We start from the raw sequence: 19,298 nt of genomic DNA, 5'->3' as shown, positions 1-19,298 counted from the left end.
AAAAAAGAAACATTTCAGTCCGGATCAAAAGAGCAAGAATCGCGACAGAGGAGAGGAACGTGGGTGGGAGGTCTGGCGAGCGCGAGAGAGAGCGAGACGAACGTACGAGAAGAGGAGAGGAGAGCTAGAGTGAGAAAGAGAGCCGTTTTGTACGCGTTCGCATTCAGTCTGCCTGCGGCGTTCGTGCCAGTCGTATTCCGTTGCTTCTTTGAGGGGGTTTTTTTTCTTCCTATATATATATATATATATCTTTTTTTTTTTTTCGGTTTTTCTTTTTTCCAGTTCCTACGGTCTCTGTTCGAGGAACGAGGCTAACAGAAAATACAAAACACGGACGGTTGACGGATCGGCGCACCGCTTCCCTCGATAGAGATAACGATGTGCATTTTTTCCTCGTAACTCGTGGCCATCTTCGTAAATACCACGATGCCGTAAGTACGGGAAATTTTATTTACAACGATAAAGCGACGCTCGGTTCGATGCTACCCCCGACCGCGACAGACGTTGTCTCTCCAAGTCGAAAGTGAACGAGATTTCGAACGAAACGCGGGTATTCCCGCGCGGGTTCGCGTCACCCGTCTCGGTTCGGGCCAGTGTGAGTGAAAGTTACCTTTCGGGATGCGTTCGTTTCTTTTTTTTTTCATGGTACGCGCGACTGGTGGGGCAAAAAAAAAGAGAAGAAAATACCCGTCGTCGATTTTCGCGTAGGAACGCGGCTACGTGCGTGTACACACCGTAGCGAGCCTCGCTTATTAACACTTTCGCGAAAGACAACGAAGCTGTCGCGAACGTGTTTGCCCGTGACGACACGTTCCGTGGTTGATTTTGACGCGGCGAGAAATCTTATAAAAATTTAATATCGTTACACGTAAACGGATTAGTTTACCGCTTTAATATCACGGTCACGCTAGACCAGCAGCAGCCACGACCCGTATCGTCGACGAACGAGTTTCACGGTTACTTGAATTTCGAATCTCGATCGGATCCCGTAGGATTCGCGCTCCGTTATCGGTGCTTTGGCATGCTATGCAAAAGACTGCACGACTTTCTAGCCACGGTTACAGAGACTGTTTTTTCTTTTTTTTTTCTGGAAACGATATTAATATTCCTCGAATCGGTGATTCAGAGCAGACGCGCGAAAGTATACAAGTTTCTAGCTTCGTTTACGGGGAGAGATATTCTTTGAATTTCAGAAACGAACATTTTCGAGCTTCTCTTTCTACGAAAAGTCCGTCTCGTGTAAGTTTTTAGTTTTTCAAGGAAAATATTATCCTTCCTTTCGATACGAAATCAATATCTCTGATCAAAGTTTCTGGCCCTTGTTTACGGAGAGAAATATTTGTTAATTTTCAGGAACGAATATTTCCGAGCTTCTCTTTCTATCAAAAGTCTATCTTATGTAAGTTTCTAGCCACCTCTAGACAGGAAAAAATCATCCGTCGGATTTTAAATGCGAAATTAATATTTCTCGGATCGGTAATTTGCAACGGTCGCGCAAAAGTGTATAATTTTCTTGTCCGTGGAGAAAAAAGTCGTTCCGCGCTAAACTCGACTTTAAACGCGATATTAATGTTTCTCAAATCTCGATCGAACCTCTTAGAATTGATCCGATCAGAATCGCATTCGTTGGTTATTCACAACGGAATACAACTTTCGAGCCACGATTATGAAAAAACATTTCCAGTAGGCGTTCAAATGTATATACTCTTCCAGGCTTCGCTCGCGTAGGAAAAAAATTTTATACGGGAAATGTTTCTCCGATCTTGATGAAATTTCGATTAGAATCGCACGCAATATCGATAGTTTGTACCGATGTGCAATTTTCTATCCACGTTACAGAAACTCTAGCAGACTTCAGAAACGAAATTAATATTTCTCTCGACCTTACCGTCTCCTTTCCATTTTACGCGAAACCTTGCGCAAGACGGAAGATCCACGAAGATTAGAATCACACCTAATATCGGTAATTGACAGCGGTATGCAAAAGATTGCAATTTTCCAGCCACGACCGCGTAGGAAGAGATATCCCCCGTGTTTCAAAAACGTTATTAATATTTCACGAATCGGTGATCTCCACGCGAGAGTCTGTAATTTTCAATCCTCGCCGGCGAAGAAATAAACACTCCACAAATTTCACCGAACGAAAACTTTTCAAACCTTCTCTCACCGCATTGCGCGAAACATTGTAAAAATCCGCGATCGGAATCGCGTAATTTGCAACAGACGCGTGAAACGTCTGCGATGTCTCGGCGTCGAGCTAGGCGGAATACTTCGAATTTCAAAAATTATGAAGATTAGAATCGCGCCTAATATCGTTAATTCGCAGTGACGCGTGGAAGGCCGCGATTGTGTTCTGACTCGCGCACGACGATAAAGAAACGTTCCTAGAACAACGAAAAAGAATTCGACGAGAGAGAAACGTTCCTAGAACAACGAAAAAGAATTCGACGAGAAAGAAACGTTCCTAGAATCGCGAGAAAGAGTTTCGTCTCTATCCGTTCTTAGCGAAACGTTTCGCGCGCTAGTCGAGGATCCGCGTCAGATTGGAATCGCGCCCACCTCGATCGGTAATTCTCAGCGACCCGCGAAAGCTCGAAAGAAATAACACGGTATCACGAAATTGCAGTAACGCGATTAACGTTCGCGCGACCTTCCTTTCTCTTTCCGTTTTACGCGAAACCGTTCGCGGCGCGTGTCTGAAGTATCGTTGTCGGTGAGTCGTCCCGTATCATTATGAATGAATGTATCGTTTACGAATCGACGGACGAGAGAGTGGTCGTGTTTCCCTTATCCGTGGGAACCGCGTGTACGCGCGAGGCTGCAATCAATTAAAACGTACCGATTTGCGAGCCCCACAACACGAGGACGGTTACGTCTTAATGAATTGACGCGAGCGAACGCTTAAGAACACATGCGGACTGTTTAACGTACCGTTAACGTTTACGATCCGTGGCAAGGACAAGCCAATTTATTGCTTCAATGATATGATCACCGTGCTAAATTGGGTACATTGGTAGTTCTAATTAATCGTTGGTGTAATGTATGCGGATTGTTTATCGCCGCGTGGAAATCGCGAAGACAAAACGAAGTCCAAGCCCGATCGGCTAATTAAAACGTTCCGGTTCGTTTGTCGTCGGCGTTTGTTTCTCTCTCTCTCTCTCTCTCTCTCTCTCTCTCTCTCTCTCTCTCTCTCTCTCTCTCGAGCTTCGTTCCCCGTGTTCGTGTTACACACGGATCGTCGATATTCACGCGTTACGTAATAATCTTTTTAACGAACGACCGTGCGCGAAACGCTCGTGGGTGTACCGCGCGAAACCCGCGCGCTCTTGGATTTTCCGCGACAATTCGAAATCCCTAGCCGCGTTACGGTTCTCCTGTACGCAATCGCCTCGAAAAACGGCTCGACGTTCATTAGCATTTTCCAATTTGCGTAGATAAGAGAACGAACCATCAGAAACGAGTATCGCGCTTTTGACACGGCGAAATAACAGCTTGTTATATCATATGTCTTTGCGTGTTTCGCTACGCGTACTTCTGATGCAACGTTAGCCAGCATAAACATCGTTCTATTCGTTCGACACTCGTTCGACACTCGTTCGACGTTCTTTCTAAACGGTTCACTCGATCATCGTACGAGACTGATCCGTGCGAGACGTGAACATTTTTCGCTCGACGAATTTATATCGAGCGCAATCTGCTTTTCGAATCTGTTGATCTCTTTGGGACACGACGGGTCAACAAATGTCCAACCTTTTTAATATACTGACGAGTACAATGGAACGTTTTTTAAGCTGTCTGGAAAAATTGAAGTAACTCGATGCAAATTGCACGACCAGGCTGTTGAGATTCTACTCCGTAATCGAGTATCCAATTAATCTGTTTCTTTTTTAATTTTTATCGTTTCACGCGTGTTGAAAATTGTGTCTCAAAGAGTTGAAAACGCGTCTCGCGATCGTCGTGAATATCGACGGTGTTTATCGAAAGTTGATGCAAAATTTTGAAGTATCAAATTTTGAACGCGTTAAAATTGACGCTGAACAAGATTCTGGCGACAAACTGAACTCCGTTAAAGGAGTATCGGTCAATTTAGATGATGGGAGATTCTCGTTACAAGACGATCGATCTTTTTGTAGACGATCGATCTCTTTTCGTGTACGTCTCGAATTTATTTAAACAAAAGTACCCAATCCTCTTACTCTCGTTCCAACAATATTAAAAACACCTTGCAACGCGTATCAACATTTTGCGATTCGAGTAGATCAAAGTTGATCGAATATTCGTTACCAACCACGATTACTATCAGAACGAATCTAAATTTCTGTAACTAATCCTCTTACTCTCGTTCCAACAATATTAAAAGCACCTTGTAACGCGTATTACCATTTTGCGAATCGAGTAGGTAAAAGTTGACCGTATATACAAACGAGCTGTCATCAATAACGATTACGAATCGTCAAATGGATGAGTCCACGAACGTTGCCGAAAAAGCTGTCGCTCAAGTGGTCCAATTATCGAATCCAGACTCCGACGAGGAACGAGCCAACTGCTCGGGAACCGACGACGCTAATTCGCTAAAAGTTCCGCAACGTAAACAGTCGGTGTTCTGTCGGCCATTCCACGTGATCGCGACGAAGAACCAAGGAGAGGCGTGCAAATTTCGAAGAATCTGCGGCACCTCGTCCGTTCGTCTCGAGAGATACCAGGATGGGGAGTCCTGGAATCAAGAAGCGCGCGATCAGACGAGCACGTGCAAGAAAGGTTTCGTTAACAATTGTTGCTCGTTGATCGAGAGCGGCAGGTTCCTGAGCCCCTCGCCAAAGAAATCGAAGAGCAACGTTCAATCGTCACCGACGACAAAATCGAGCCTCAAGCTGCCGCGAGTTGCGGAGAACTCGATCGTCGATCGTTCAGCGACGATCACCTCGATCGCCAAGCACTTCGAATCGGGCACCAACGACGACCGTAAAGTAAGCTCTTCCCACTTTCAATCGGTGTATTCTGAAACAGGATGCAAACTTTGGTTCGGTGGTGTGACGTGAAAAAAAAAAATTTTTTTAACTTGGTGGAACGTAACTCGAACGTTTTAGAAATTTTAGACAATTTGTGAAAATTATTTGTTAATAGAACGAATAGGTTCGTCGCAGAGGGTCTTGGTCAAAGATGGCTACCTAAATATCTCCTTTGTCGTAAATAACAAAATTCATTGGAACTTTTATTAACGGAACGTTGAATGGAGAAATATACGCAGCATTTTTATCGGGTGATCTGGTGGAAGATGTACCGCTAAATGTTTGTGCAACTATGTACTACCAAGACGACGATTGCCCAACTTATTCACGGACATCTGTCGGGCTACTGGATTGAAAATTTCTAAATCGTTGGGTCGGGTGTAATCGCAGTTTGGCCAACAGGATTCGAGCACACCCAAACGTAAGATGAAATAGGAAGAAATACAAGCTTCTCTCGTAATATACCACAAACACATTCGTGCAGTTGAAACCAAAGGAGATATTCAGGTATCCCGCGTATACTGTAACAAATACAATTTATTGATCAGTACGAGACACCATCGAGCATTTAATTCTGCCGGAAGCTTTCGTTCCGATAATTCTTGGAACTAATTAATCGACTAAATTCGATCTAACATTTACATTCGAATCGATTAATAAATCAACGCGACGCAAACGTTAGGGAGGGAGACCGTCCTCCGACGAAAAATTTGAAAACCACTGGTTCTAAACGTAGCGAATCGACTCTTAACGGTTCTCCCGGAGGGGCACTTAAATTCGAGTTTCATTTTTACGGTGACGATAAACGAGATCGTTCTCGACGAAGCGTCGCGCGTCGATCGTTGCGAAAATATTTTCGCCGGACACGAATCAAGACCGTGGAAAGTTTCAACGCGCGCGGAAGAGCGACCATTCGTTAAACGATTTCAATTTACCTACAGAACGTTGGCGGACGTTGGACCGTTAAGAGTCGAAAATAATTATTCCAATTCTAGCGCCTCTATTCTTTTCTTTCTTCCTTCCCCTCCCAATCAGGATGTCGTCGAGAGCCGAGCCACGGAGTTACGCGAGAACTCGTCCCCCGACGATCTTCGTATCGTTTCGATTCGCGACGAGAGATTAGAAAATGGTGGCGGGTCCGGTGTCGTCCCCGCTGCAACAGGAAGATTCACGGCTGATCACGGATCGTCGGAGTGTTCGGGGATCCGGTGCAACGGTAAACACGCGTCCGTGTTAACGATCCTCCGGTAAAACTAAAAATATAATAAATTTATTATCGTCCCGGTGCTCTCTCGTTTCGCAGATCTGGCCAAGATCAAAGATTCACCGGCGCCCCGCGGGTTCCCGTGCACCGCGTCGAGTGGCGCTCGTCTTGGTAAATATACACCAGTCGATCCCGAAATGTCGAGTCACGAGGAGAGCTCGATCGGTTCCGAGGATAACGAGGAGGACCCGATCGTCGACGTAACCACCGACCACGATCGAACCATTGGGAACGAGGTGGCGAAGATCGCTGACATTCCCTCGCGACCATCGTCGTCTTTTTCGATCGACGAGAACACGAGGAAACCGGATTCGAGCGAAGCCGCGGATGAAAGGAAAACAGAAGACTTCCCGGAATTTCAATCGACACCAGAGAAGCGACAAGTTGGTAATCCTTCCGTTATTGCTCACACGTTATCCCCTCGCGATGGAACGAGAAAAAATTGTTCACTCCCTCCCCCCACGCTTACGTATCTCGAGACCACGATGAAAACCCGATTATCCGAATCGATGGACGAAAAGGTTCGTGGTCGTTGCGTTCCTATTCTTGCCCGTAAAAATTGAAATCTACAGGGTGCGTCCAAGGATGGAAACAAAAATAAATGAACGGACAAGTTGGTCCTTGAATGGAATGTTTTTTTGTCGAAAGTTATGAATAAAGTTGAGAAAATTGATTGTTCTACTTAGTGCGATAAGTAGATATTGAATGAGGGGGGAGGGAGTTATATTGAAAGTATAATTGCATCGCTTGTGAAAAAGGATCGCAAGGCGATGGAACTCGTTCGATCTTTTCCTCGGTTAATTAGCCAGCCGCTGGTATTCTTCCGGAGAAAGAATTTATGAAAAGAATTTTAATTGAGAAAGTACGAAAGGATTCTTTTTTATCGTTTTATCGTTCCATCGAATCAGATTTGGGAATTTTTTTTAACTAAAACGATTAGCTTTATCGAGCACTTGGAAATTTCGAAGCTGAGAGAAGTATACTTGGTGGAACACTTATGCAAAACGATCTTTTTCAAACTTTTTTTTTACGCATAACTCTGTTCAAACAAAGACTCGAAGATAAACCACTTACGTAGAAGGCTGTTATCGTTGTCTCGAGTTCTTTGGTTCAAAATGGGCACAACGAGGGTATTTTAAAAAAAATATTAACGTCATGAACGACTGACGAAGAATATTAAAAGTAATCCCTTCACATCGTACGAAAGGTAGACCAATAATTCCCGAACAACTCGTTCTACCTTGTTTTCAACATGGACGGAACTTTTTTACCAAGCATGAAACTTTTCGTTCGTACAAAAATGATGAACCCTCCCTCGCATCATAGAAGAACTCTTGCATTCATAACTCTTGTATGGACGATAGAATAGGAAAAAAATGATCGAGAGAAAGTTTCCGGGTTGTCGAACGACAATACGATTGTAATTTCTTCGAACTTACCGAGGAGAAGTAACGACGTGAAAAATCTGTACAGCTGCGCTTTCTTTTATCTTCACCGGAACAGAAGAAACTGACTCGTTCCACTGACGCACCCTGTAGAAAAATTGCCATCGGATAAGAGAATAACTCGACGCTCTGACGGACGATATTTCTCTGTTATTGGTCTCGGGTGGAATATCGACTTTCAAATAAATCTAAACCCGCGAAAAGGGGGGAAAAAAAAAGTGGTAAACGCCATCCTGTTTGCTACGAAGACCTTCGGGCACCGCCAGACGTTCTAAATATTGTATGTATCTCGAATCGTTACCGTACCACATGGTGGCACTGCATCTGGCGATCTATTCCGCACGATAGGAAAAATAATATTTGCTCTGGAAGCCGAACGAACCGCACGGGATATATTACTGGGAAATTTGAAATCGAGCCGCATCCGCCCGAAACTCTCTTTCGGTTTCGATCGCGTAATGAGATATTTATAGGCCCGCGGACCGAAAGGCTCGTGTATTTAGCGAATAGAGTGGATATTCGTCGAAACGCGTTACGCTCGGTTCGTACTAAGGACGATATTGTTGGATGCAGAGATTCTCCACCGCGAGGAGATCCTTGTCCGAGGGCGATAGCGAACAATACCACGGTACGAGACGCTGTTGCAAGTGTGGCAAACAGGAGTCGGAAAATCGTGAACAGGTTCGAGCTTTTCCGAGCTTCAACGACACGCGGCTACAAACCATGAGATTATCGAATCCCGACGAAACGAACGCTCCGTGCAGGTAAACGATCGAATATTAATCGTTCAACCGGGGGAAGATCACCCGGGACGTTTCTTTTCTAACTTTCTTTCACTTGGGCTATTTCGTTGATTTCAGGGAGATAGCGGAGAACGAGCTCGAGGTATGCAGATTATTGAAATCGTACAGGCTGGGTTGGTGTAAATTGTTACGAATGAATTTTCTCGGGATACTTCGGTGTAAAAGTGTGGATGATAATTTTTTAAATAAGATATATTTACGAGAGAAACAATTGCGTCGAATGTAACGGAGCCAAGTATAGTTTTAAGAAGTTATCCGTTTATTTAACGAAAATGATTAAAATCGTAAAATATTTGCGCAACGCGTTCGCGTGTCGCGACACTTGGGTTGAGAAACACTGCTCCGGAATAGCGAAATTTTGTCACTACCTTTGATGATTCTCGAGAAAACAATTGGTAACGTTTTACGCTGGTCTGTCCGGTAGAACGCTGTTGTTAAACGAAACGTTTCGTTTATATTGTTCGTAAATAGTAATCGCTTTTGATTGCAGCGCAGATACATTGCTTTCTCGATAGGGCTCAGTACGGACAGGATCACTTTACATCGAAGATTAACACTGTCACGGCGTCAACGAGATTTATCGGAACGTAACTTTACCAGTGAAATTAAAAAAATGCAGGAAGATATACAGGCGAGTGTGTTGCACGTCCCATTGCCGTTTGAATACAATCGCGATCGCGATGTTATTTTCTCGATCAATAACCGAATAAATTGATATTATCGTAGAGTCGAAAAATAATGTCAAGAATACCTTAATCCATTTACATCCAGAAGTGGAATGTTCCGTGCGCGACGTGTGGTAATGGAACTCGGTAATTTCGTTGCGTAAAAAAATGTTATTCTACGTATTTGACTTATTTTTTCGTGTAGATTCACCCCTTGTTTGGATTGTTCCGATTCGAAAACACCTTGAATATTATCAATATTACTAAATGATTGACGACCGAATATCAATGTAGCTCGAGACACATTTAGATTACCGATACAAATAATTTCCAAATAGGACGTCACTTACGAATTATTCCACACTGAGTGGTACTGGTAACTCGATCTATCGGTAACTAATTCCAATGCAAATGAGTTAATACATCCGTGGAGCCCCGATGCTGTCGATGCATTGTTCTTTTTATCCCCTCGACTCGAACCCACTTAACCGTTAACTTTTCGACAACACCAGGAATTGTCGCCGCTGTGTACGGACAGAGATTCGATGGAGAAAGTAGAAAAGGTCCGTTCCCGGTTAGATACCATAAAGAAATGCGCTCGTAGGACATGTTACGCCTCCGAAACGCTCGGAGCGGTGCAACAGGAGCAAAGAGTCTGCGGAGGAGTTTTCATAGCAGACAAGTATCTTCGAACACTGCGTTCCAGGTGTGAAAGTTTGGCCACGGAAATTGCTGAAATCAAGTAAGAATCTAAATTAATGAAAATAATTAACCCTTTCGATACTACGAGCGTGTATACACGTCTAATAATTTATACACACGTGCGCTGTGGTCGCATATACACGTTTACCGAATTGGGCACTACGAGCGCTGAGAACGTGTTTACACGAAGTATAACATTCGGCGCTGAGACGTACTGCAAACAGTAGTGTCGCGTACGCATCACGTACGCATCACAGCATTGAAAGGGTTAAAGAGATCGAGCAATCTTATTCTTGTTTTATTTTATTCGATAAAAACGTAGGATCGTTATCTTTCAGACGGATCTTGTTGATGCACAACATAGTGATCGAAGAAGGCCCGAGAGAGATGTGCGACGATGTGTCCAAATTACGATACTCCAATAATCGAGCGATGGTTAGAAAATCGAACAAACTATTTTATAGTATTTTCGTATTAAAACATCTCTTTTTGATAAATTATATAGAACGAGACGTTTAAATGTATGCACAATTTAATTATCGGGAAAGTAATACACGATGTCGTTTAAGGAAACACCGATGATCGAAAAAGTTTGTAATCGATGACTTTCAGGGAAATAATCTTTCCATCGTTATATTCCTGATATTAATTGAACAACTTTCATTGTTACGACTATCGTAGAGTATACTTTTGAGTACCTCAGCCTGTATACACAGATAATTATTTATAAGTATCGTGCATTTTCCAGATCCATTTCTATTGTACAATATATCGCTGCTAATTTTTTTCGTTCGTTAATTCGTTCTGAATTAATTTCCTTCGCAGGTATCTAGAAGAAGAGCAAGCATCGCAACAATTTCAGGACCAATATTTTCGCAAGATATGATAAAAGTAATATCATATATCGTATGAATATTATTTTAGAAAATAGCAAAGTGTAATATCAATATTTGGCTTAGATAAGCATAGTTCAAATACTTGATATACTATAAAAAAATACAAAGTATTTTACCTATAATGTTAGTCCTTTTTTTTCTATATTTAGGAAGGTCCAAGGCAACGTAATTCCGTTTCCGGTAGAGTTAGCCTAATAACGCAAAGGAGGCCATCATTGTGCTCCGAAATGCAAAGATGGGAAAATGACAAACTAAATAGAACGGAGTTCGTATTATTTTTTTAAGGCACTATATATTAGGAATATATTTGGTATGTATTACAAAAAATATATGAACTGACTCTTGGACAACTCAGCAGCTCCAATAGTGTCGCTGAATTACGCGACATTTCTGAGCAAACCGAGTCCAGAAGGAACTCTCTCGAAGAGAACAATAATCTTCTAAGACACGTTCAAATCAGTAATACCGAGACCGTGAATTGCCACGTTAGTAATAACGTAGAAAATGAAGATCGACCATCGTCGTCTTCGTCCTTCTTAGAATCCAGTATGACCAAAAACGTTGAAAATCAATTAAAATCGTGGTAATTGTTCTATCAAATTATAATAAAATTGAAAAATTAAATCTATCGGAAAAAATATTTAACTTACACCAATTTCTTATTTTAGTATACGAAAAGCCGAACCTTTACGAATACCTAAAAATCTCCAAACATGGCGACCGATATTGTGGTGTGCATTGATCTTCTTTCTTGGATATTATACAAATTACATTACTTCGTCCGTGAACACGTGCGAACACATTAGTATAACAAATTGAAGGTTTTCAATTGTAAGATATAAGGTTGATTTTATCTGCTACGGTATACAGTATTAAAAACTGATTCTGAATGTAAAAATATTTCTAAGACAAAATAATAAAAGACCTAACTTACAAATACATTCGATTTAATTTTCTTTTAATTTAATATATTACAAATTGTCCACCGTTCCGATACACACGAGCGAATTATTTTTATTATAATAACGTAAGGAAAGTATACTCGAACAGTAAGTTGAGTATATTTGTGGTAATTCTGTTTCAGGTACTACATTTGATGAATTGCTGAAAAAATAATGTAGATGAAATATAGTGTTACAATATAATAGAAGAAAGTTTCCTTTAATGTATAAAACTGGAATTTACCTATTGACAATTTTAATGTGGTCATGAGTAGGCCATAAACGAATAGTGCCATCCAAACTTCCACTAGCTATGTATTGGCCATCAAAACTCCAATCTAAATTCATAACCGTATCTTCGTGGCCTTTAAGTTCAGTTAACAATGCATTAGTTGCTAAATCCCAAACAGAAATAGACTTGTCATCACCTAAAAAAACAACGTTTTAATTGGTATACCGTAAAATAGTAACTTGAAACATTCGCATTACTTAACAGAATATTAAATTAAATAGTTTTACCAGCAGCTGCCAAATACTTTCCATCTGGACTAAAGGCTAAACTATAAATTGTCGACTGTGCTCCAATATATACCCTTAATAAATTTCCGTCGTCTTTATCCCATAATCTGACAGTCTTATCGGCCGACCCAGTTGCCAAATATCGAGCATTTGGGTGAAATTTTACGCACTATAAGGAAACAATATGAAATTCTACAAACTCGGAATAACATGAAGGCAAAAAATATTAATTGGTACAATAGTTCCCGCTTTCACGAATCAATATCAGAATCACCAATTCGCTTGAAAGCGGGGTACGTAGTGAATTTTATCTAGAGCTGAAGCCAATAAGGATCGCTCTCGTCTACAGCCGCTGCCCGCGTCAATCGATGGATCACACGCCCTACATAAAGGTAGTCGCAAAGATAAGCGTGAAAATGATTCCGGTTCTTAAATCCGAAGTTTTAAAAGTGGGAATTACTGTAATATGTTAACAAAAAATTTAAAGAAAAGATGCTGAATTCTTATTTGTTTTGTTTGTCAAATATTTACACCTTTAAAGTATACAAATTTTTATGAATATAAAAAAATTTATCATTAAAATACGTACATTTATATCTAAAAAGTGACCAGCAAATATACGCAATGGAAATATTCTATCTAAGGACCATAATTTAGCAGTCCTATCGTGAGAACCAGTTGCCACGTACAAATTGAACACACTAAGATCCATGCACCATATAGGATAACTATGACCACTGCAACAAATTATTTTTGAATGTTATACAATTCTTATAAAATCATAACAATGTTACAATAACAAAAATTATCATTAGATACGTTACTATTTTTTATAATGTATGTTGAAAATATTGATATAAAATGAATACACGTACGTATAAATTGCGGCACATGAGTAATCGTTAAGTCTCCATGCCCGCATGTCTTTATCACTAGATACAGAAAGTAAAATTTCTGATTCTGGAATAAACCTTAAATCATGTACAATATCTGTGTGTCCTCTAAGTATCACAGCCCCTCCTTCGGTCCTTAAAATAAATTATATAAACTTATAATTCTATTCTATTCTATTCTTTTATTTAAATGATCTATCGACTGTATTTGATTAAACAAATTATTATATTTGATTTGGATAAATAATAAGAGAAACTTACGTTCTATCTGCAGTTTCATAAAATTTGTGTAAAAATGGAGTATCAGAGGCAAACGAGAAGGAGGGTTCTTCGTACTTTGGCTTAATTAATACTGTTTCATTTATACCCCACAGCCTAATTTCTGTAGTACTAAATCCTACTGCTAATTTGTCCATATTTGGTGGAATTGCACCACTACTTGCACTGTAAAGATAAATGTGTTATACATATAAAGCCCTTACCATTTCTTAATTGTGTTACAAATGAAACTTAATTTACATAAGTTATTGTAAACATTTTTTTCTGCAAATAAAATCTAAAAATATATTTATATATTATTACTTTTCAATAGCATTATTCACTGTAAATATTCGTAAAGGCTGATGCGCATTATTTCGAATTAATCTTATAGCTTCTTGCAATTCTCGCATTTCACGGTCAGCACCAGTTCCCGATGGCTGCTCTACATATCCATTAATTCCTACTTCACATCGTAAACCTGTTTCTTCACACCCTTCTGCGTCTGTTTCAGGCACATCCATTTTTTTAATTATTGTCACGTGTGTATTTATTATCTAATTAATGAAATTAAAAATTCATGTTATTAATATTGATTGTGATGTTTATATATGTACAATATACATATATGTGTAAAAAGAATAATTTTATATTTAATACATAATATTTAATGGAATTCTTTTTATTACCTGCATTAATATAATATGTCCATGCTTTGCAAGAAATTGTTGAAGACACAAATGAGCAATATCAGACATATCCACTTTATATTTTCTAGTTCTAAATGAATTTACCAAAGGTCTCAACTCTATATCTTGTACTGAAAATACACTAGATAGCTCTTCTAAAAAGTCTTTTTCTATTTCACTGTTAAATTCATTTTGATGCGATTTTAAAAATTGAATCGCTGCTTGCCTGTTACCAGCATGTAGCATCTCTAAATATAAGTGACAAAATACCGGGTATAAAAGCCCTTTTAATTCCATTTTCAATTTATCATTGAGTGCAATATTTACCCACATTTTTAATCTGGTAGGAATAATATATATAGAACATTAAAAAGAGAAATACATAAATCTGTATCTCACATTAAAGTAACATTAATAAAGTTTTAACAAAAGCAGGAGATATACCGTTGATACGCTTGATCTGCAGCAGCAACATCAATGCTAATGGCACTGAAAATGATTGAGTTGTCTTGAGATGTAGCAGAAGCAGCAGTTGCATTCAGAGTCATTTCATCAGTAGTTCGACAAGTTAATTGAGTATTTTTACAGAAAACCTCACTAGTCTATAATCAATGTTTAAGAATGACAAGAGGTTATGTTACATTTACTAATTATATTTCAATTTTATATAAATTTTTTGAAATAAAAGTGAAGACGTAACCTGCCTGATAATGACGCCGTTTTAAATATGACTCAATTGTTGCATTCATTAATTCACTCTTTAATCGTTTCATCTTTTTGGAATTTCACGTTGTTGGTTACATTCAAAAGTTTTGACAGACTCAACCATAAGAAAAGTGTCGAGTAACAAAAATCATTAAAAATACAATATTTTGACAACTATATAAAGCATTAATAAAATATAAACATTATTTATACTTCGTCAGAAATGAATAAAAAGGACAATGAGTTTGAATGTCCGCCTATATGATGTATATTTTCATCAATGAAGTATACCGAGATGAATGAAACTTCAACCGGTACTGTTCAGCATGCTGTTCTCATCACTTATTGTTTTTAAGCATTTATATTTTATACATTCCTATTTGAAATATATAAATCTATAAACAAATAGTTGCCCCCGTCAAACATTCTGAAAATATAAAAATAAAAATATTACATCTTTTACCCAAAAGACATTCATTATCTCAGAATTACTATATAGGAATACATGTGCTGGAAACACATTAGTATAGAAGTCCAATAATTCGTTCCGTTCGAGGGAAATACGGCTACTATGTATGGCATAGCGTGACGTGCTTGTGCGTTAAGAGGGGGAAGTTCTGTCTACTCCGTCTATACGCAAGTCTAAAACGTATTTTAAAATGTAACTGTCGTGGAACTACTGATAGAGCATTCATATTTGATAGCGATTTGTGCGACTCGTTGCATGTAAATAGCAACACCAGATATCGTCCTGATTAGATATTTCAAAACATTTAAGTCGCTCTATCATCCAACCAGCGGCATAATTTTGCGCTTTTATCAGCTGTTACATTGCACTGATATAGTAATACTATCTAACATTTGTATTTACCTACAAATAAAATTTTCTGAAGATTAAAAAATGATTGATACTAGATAAAGACTTCATACTTTAAAATTTTTAATTCATAATAGTTAACTTACAACTAAGAATAAATATTATATTATGAGAGATTAAAATGTTTATTTATAAAAATTAAATTCTATACAATGTAAATGCTGCTTTATAAGAGCCTCTTCTTGATTTATGGATGGTATATTTACATTTGACTTCGACATTGACCTAAAATATATATATAAATTTGTAGTATTTTTATATCTATAGTAAAACGACTATCTCAAAATTACAACCATAACACATAAGAATATTAGTGTTATCAAATGAATTATGAAAGATCATATAATATAATGAACATTATTACTAAAAGAAATTGTTTTGGTAATAATGAAAACATACAAATCTGTGCATAGTGAATTTAAATCTTGAGGTATGAAATACCGCTTATGCGGAGATAAATCAATAAATGGATCATTTTCATTTTCAAAACTCTCAAATCCTTTTAATCTGAAAAATAAAATACAATACAAACAAAAATAATGTGCTTCAATCTAAGATTATAATGATAATAATTTTTAAAAAATCTAATTAATATTTGCTATAATAAACTAATACAAACCTTACAATAAAATGTTGGTTTTGCTCCAGTATTGAATGTTCAACATTACGTTTTGCTAAATTAAATATCGCGGGAAATGCTATATCACGAAAATCGCCAATTTCCATAAAATTATATTGCTCAGAATTCTTTAAAAAAAAGTCGCCTTTAAATTTTCTTGTAATTAAAGATCGTATCACTGGCGTATCTATCCAAATAACACGGTATTTCTTATTGAGCATTTCAGCAAACCAATCAGAACCACCAATCTCAGCTACATAATTCCATTCTATTCCATTGTACCAATCATGTACCTGTAAAATGTAAAACATTAAACATTACATTTGTCTTTTGTTTCACGAGATTATTAGCGACTTACAAAACACTGACAGACTCTACTAAGTATTTCACGAAAATCTGCCATTAATTCCATAAAAGATTCAGAACTCCTAGGATATAGTAGTACAATATCTGTGTTTATAGCATGAATGCTTTCGCATGATGTCCTCTCAATGTTCTTCAAGGCACATATGTTCAATTGATTACATTTCTGATTGGCCGTTATAACATTACTTTTATCAGCATTTATGTAGAATCTCTTTTTCTCTATATAATGAGTGCATATGATATACATGATGTATACACTTCCAAATATTGCAAACATAATTAATGTGATAATACCAATTGGCAAATACAAATAGGAATTGGTGTTGACATAGATTTGGGAGGTACTAAAATCATTAGGGATATAGTGACAGTCTGTAATAAAGTGTTCAGTTGGTAATTGCAGCTTATAAATATTTAACACACACACACACTCAAATTTCAAACAACAAATAACAGTTAATTTTTATATAATTTTACAATAAAATCTAAAAAATAGTATTTGCATAAGATATATATAAATAAAATAATATATATTTATTTACCTTTAATCCATCGGCACGAATTTTGCTTGCCTATGGGGGGTTTCCACATAGTGTTGTCTTTACATCTTTCATCGTGTAAAAGTATTAAAAAGCAATACTTCGAATCTTTAACAACTTCAATTTCAAACTTTATGTTCTGTTCATACTTCCCATTTCTTAACTAATGAAGAAATATGAATTGTTAACTCTTAATCAATTGTTGCAATATAATTGGAACATATCAAATACATTAAACTTACCAAAGTTGTATTAGAATTATGTTTATTTTTTGCATACTCTTTCTGAAAATAATATGAAAAAGAAAATATCTGTATTATAAAGCATAACAAAGTATGAATAATTACTATGTACAAGTAGACTTTCATATAATATTTAGAATAAAAATTTGACTATGTTTTATAAAAATATAAAACATAAATGATAAATTTTTTAACATTAAAATATTACCAAAACATCAAAGTACCAAGTATTGTCCTTTAGTGCATCAATGTCCCAATCACAGCCTTCTTGTCCATTAAAATTATACAATGATCCAAATTTTAAAACCACTTTTGAAACTATTGATATTGAAAAATCCACTTCAAATTGGAGTTTTTTACTGCAAAATTTAAATACAATTGCACTTTAATCATTTAGATATAATATAAAAATTGGTTTCTTCTATTATTAATTTTTATTGAGTCTTTCTATATTATTTTCTAACATTTATGTAAATAAATAAATAATATAACACAAACTCACTTTTTTGTAGTATTATGTACTATGTCATATGTACATTTTAATTCTGGTTGTGCAACTTCTGTACGTTTATAATTTGTTTTTAAAAATTTATTAGTATTGATATATTTACCTTTATCAAAATGAAATTGAATGGCATAGCATGCTGTAAATACATACGGGAAGATCATTGTAATAATGTCCTGTAACAAAATAAAATATAAAATGTATCAAACCACTGAAATAATATTGGTATTATATGGTTTACAAAGACTATACAATTTTAAAGATAAACAAAATTACCTGATAATGATTGTTGTTTGACATGAAACATATGGTACTTTTTGGTGTATGTACTTCACTACCAAATTGATTTTGAAAATTATAAGCCATACATTTTGTTTCATTAATTGATTCATTTGCTAATAAAGTTATATCATATTTACAAATTCTTCTTGGTGGTATAAAATTAATTTCTAAGCTGACTGTAAAATTATTATTAAATTTATTATCCATGTAACAATATGGCTGAGTTTCAATATATTTTATTTAATTTTGTGATCGATAATACATATTCACTTTCAATTCATATATTATTATTCAAAACATAATGACATATTTAATTACTATTTACCTGGCAATTCAGAAGTTTCATTTTTATCTTCCATCAATGTAATATTAATAACATTTGGAATATCTTCATTTGTACAAAATTTTAAAGATGGAATACTATTACTCAAATAGTATGCTGTTTTACAGCCATCAATGTCACAAATATACTGTAAATAAAAGAACATGTATTAATTCCAAATATAATAAAGATTCATTAGATAGACATGGTGGTACTTTTACTCAATGGGACATAAATTTAACTTTTACATTTCGAGCTACCGAAAAGTAAAATATGAATATACACAAAAAAAGAAATTGCACATTAAATTATAAAATTAAAAATTTCATTTCTGTAAAATTTCGCACTCACATCACATTTATTCCTTCCCAAAACAGATGAATAATGACATACGAAGAGAAACGCAGTAAGATAACCTTTATACATAATTACACTGTATTTTCAAAAAAACTGCATGTAATTGTAAAATGTATAAAAAAATATTCACTGATAGTTGATTTATAATCAAATATTCAAGTTTCCCACAAATTTTTAACATTGAATTAGTTACATTGACCATACATTTTTTCCTCAAATATAGCCACATCGATACTTTCCAACTGTTAACATTATCCGTTTTCGATGCATACTTTTTCGTGAAACATGTTTACCCTTCCACTTGACGGTATGTAACAGAAAAATGTAGTAGGCACTTGATACACTCGTCAAAGTAAGGTAAACACAAGCGATGCGTACACATCATATATATAACATATAA

At 36.9% G+C, this 19,298-nt stretch overlaps 3 protein-coding genes across 9 annotated transcripts; 1 reads left to right on the top strand and 2 right to left on the bottom strand.

The window, feature by feature from the left end:
- Window positions 1–272: 272 nt before the first annotated feature.
- On the top strand, window positions 273–11,723 carry LOC143152408 (uncharacterized). 3 transcript variants are annotated; one of them, XM_076322497.1, is made up of 13 exons: window positions 273–435; window positions 4,400–4,967; window positions 6,045–6,225; window positions 6,313–6,656; window positions 8,292–8,482; window positions 8,579–8,603; window positions 9,012–9,152; window positions 9,699–9,928; window positions 10,227–10,323; window positions 10,714–10,779; window positions 10,934–11,049; window positions 11,140–11,367; window positions 11,453–11,723. In XM_076322497.1, the coding sequence occupies exons 2-13, from the start codon at window positions 4,458–4,460 to the stop codon at window positions 11,601–11,603; spliced, it is 2,280 nt and encodes a 759-aa protein (XP_076178612.1). In that variant the 5' UTR covers window positions 273–435; window positions 4,400–4,457; the 3' UTR covers window positions 11,604–11,723. The 3 variants fall into 3 exon arrangements, with proteins under 3 accessions (XP_076178612.1, XP_076178613.1, XP_076178611.1); XM_076322498.1 differs by having other exon boundaries at window positions 278–431; window positions 11,143–11,367; XM_076322496.1 differs by having other exon boundaries at window positions 278–431.
- Window positions 11,045–15,125, bottom strand: Wda (will decrease acetylation). Of its 3 annotated transcripts, XM_076322505.1 has the most exons (12): window positions 15,003–15,125; window positions 14,789–14,857; window positions 14,529–14,686; window positions 14,085–14,424; window positions 13,720–13,952; window positions 13,399–13,581; window positions 13,120–13,272; window positions 12,834–12,981; window positions 12,245–12,413; window positions 11,970–12,153; window positions 11,719–11,888; window positions 11,045–11,641 (listed from the first exon to the last, which is right to left on the bottom strand). In XM_076322505.1, the coding sequence occupies exons 2-11, from the start codon at window positions 14,855–14,857 to the stop codon at window positions 11,756–11,758; spliced, it is 1,770 nt and encodes a 589-aa protein (XP_076178620.1). In that variant the 5' UTR covers window positions 15,003–15,125; the 3' UTR covers window positions 11,045–11,641; window positions 11,719–11,755. The 3 variants fall into 3 exon arrangements, with proteins under 3 accessions (XP_076178620.1, XP_076178618.1, XP_076178619.1); XM_076322503.1 differs by lacking the exon at window positions 15,003–15,125 and having other exon boundaries at window positions 14,789–14,926; XM_076322504.1 differs by lacking the exon at window positions 15,003–15,125 and having other exon boundaries at window positions 11,045–11,638; window positions 14,789–14,926.
- Window positions 15,126–15,537: 412 nt separating this feature from the next.
- Window positions 15,538–19,272, bottom strand: LOC143152409 (uncharacterized). Of its 3 annotated transcripts, XM_076322500.1 has the most exons (13): window positions 18,893–19,272; window positions 18,545–18,689; window positions 18,214–18,395; window positions 17,935–18,113; window positions 17,641–17,791; window positions 17,433–17,474; window positions 17,194–17,353; window positions 16,946–17,023; window positions 16,644–16,870; window positions 16,286–16,578; window positions 16,066–16,173; window positions 15,753–15,891; window positions 15,538–15,660 (listed from the first exon to the last, which is right to left on the bottom strand). In XM_076322500.1, exons 1-12 carry the CDS (start codon window positions 18,965–18,967, stop codon window positions 15,792–15,794), a joined length of 1,740 nt encoding a protein of 579 aa, XP_076178615.1. In that variant the 5' UTR covers window positions 18,968–19,272; the 3' UTR covers window positions 15,538–15,660; window positions 15,753–15,791. The 3 variants fall into 3 exon arrangements, with proteins under 3 accessions (XP_076178615.1, XP_076178614.1, XP_076178616.1); XM_076322499.1 differs by having other exon boundaries at window positions 16,644–17,023; XM_076322501.1 differs by lacking the exon at window positions 16,946–17,023.
- Between the last annotated feature and the right edge of the window lie 26 nt (window positions 19,273–19,298).

This window comes from Ptiloglossa arizonensis, chromosome 10 (assembly GCF_051014685.1).
Source record: "Ptiloglossa arizonensis isolate GNS036 chromosome 10, iyPtiAriz1_principal, whole genome shotgun sequence".
In the NCBI taxonomy this organism is placed as follows: Eukaryota; Metazoa; Arthropoda; class Insecta; order Hymenoptera; family Colletidae; genus Ptiloglossa; species Ptiloglossa arizonensis.
This window is presented reverse-complemented; position numbering and strand designations above follow the sequence as displayed.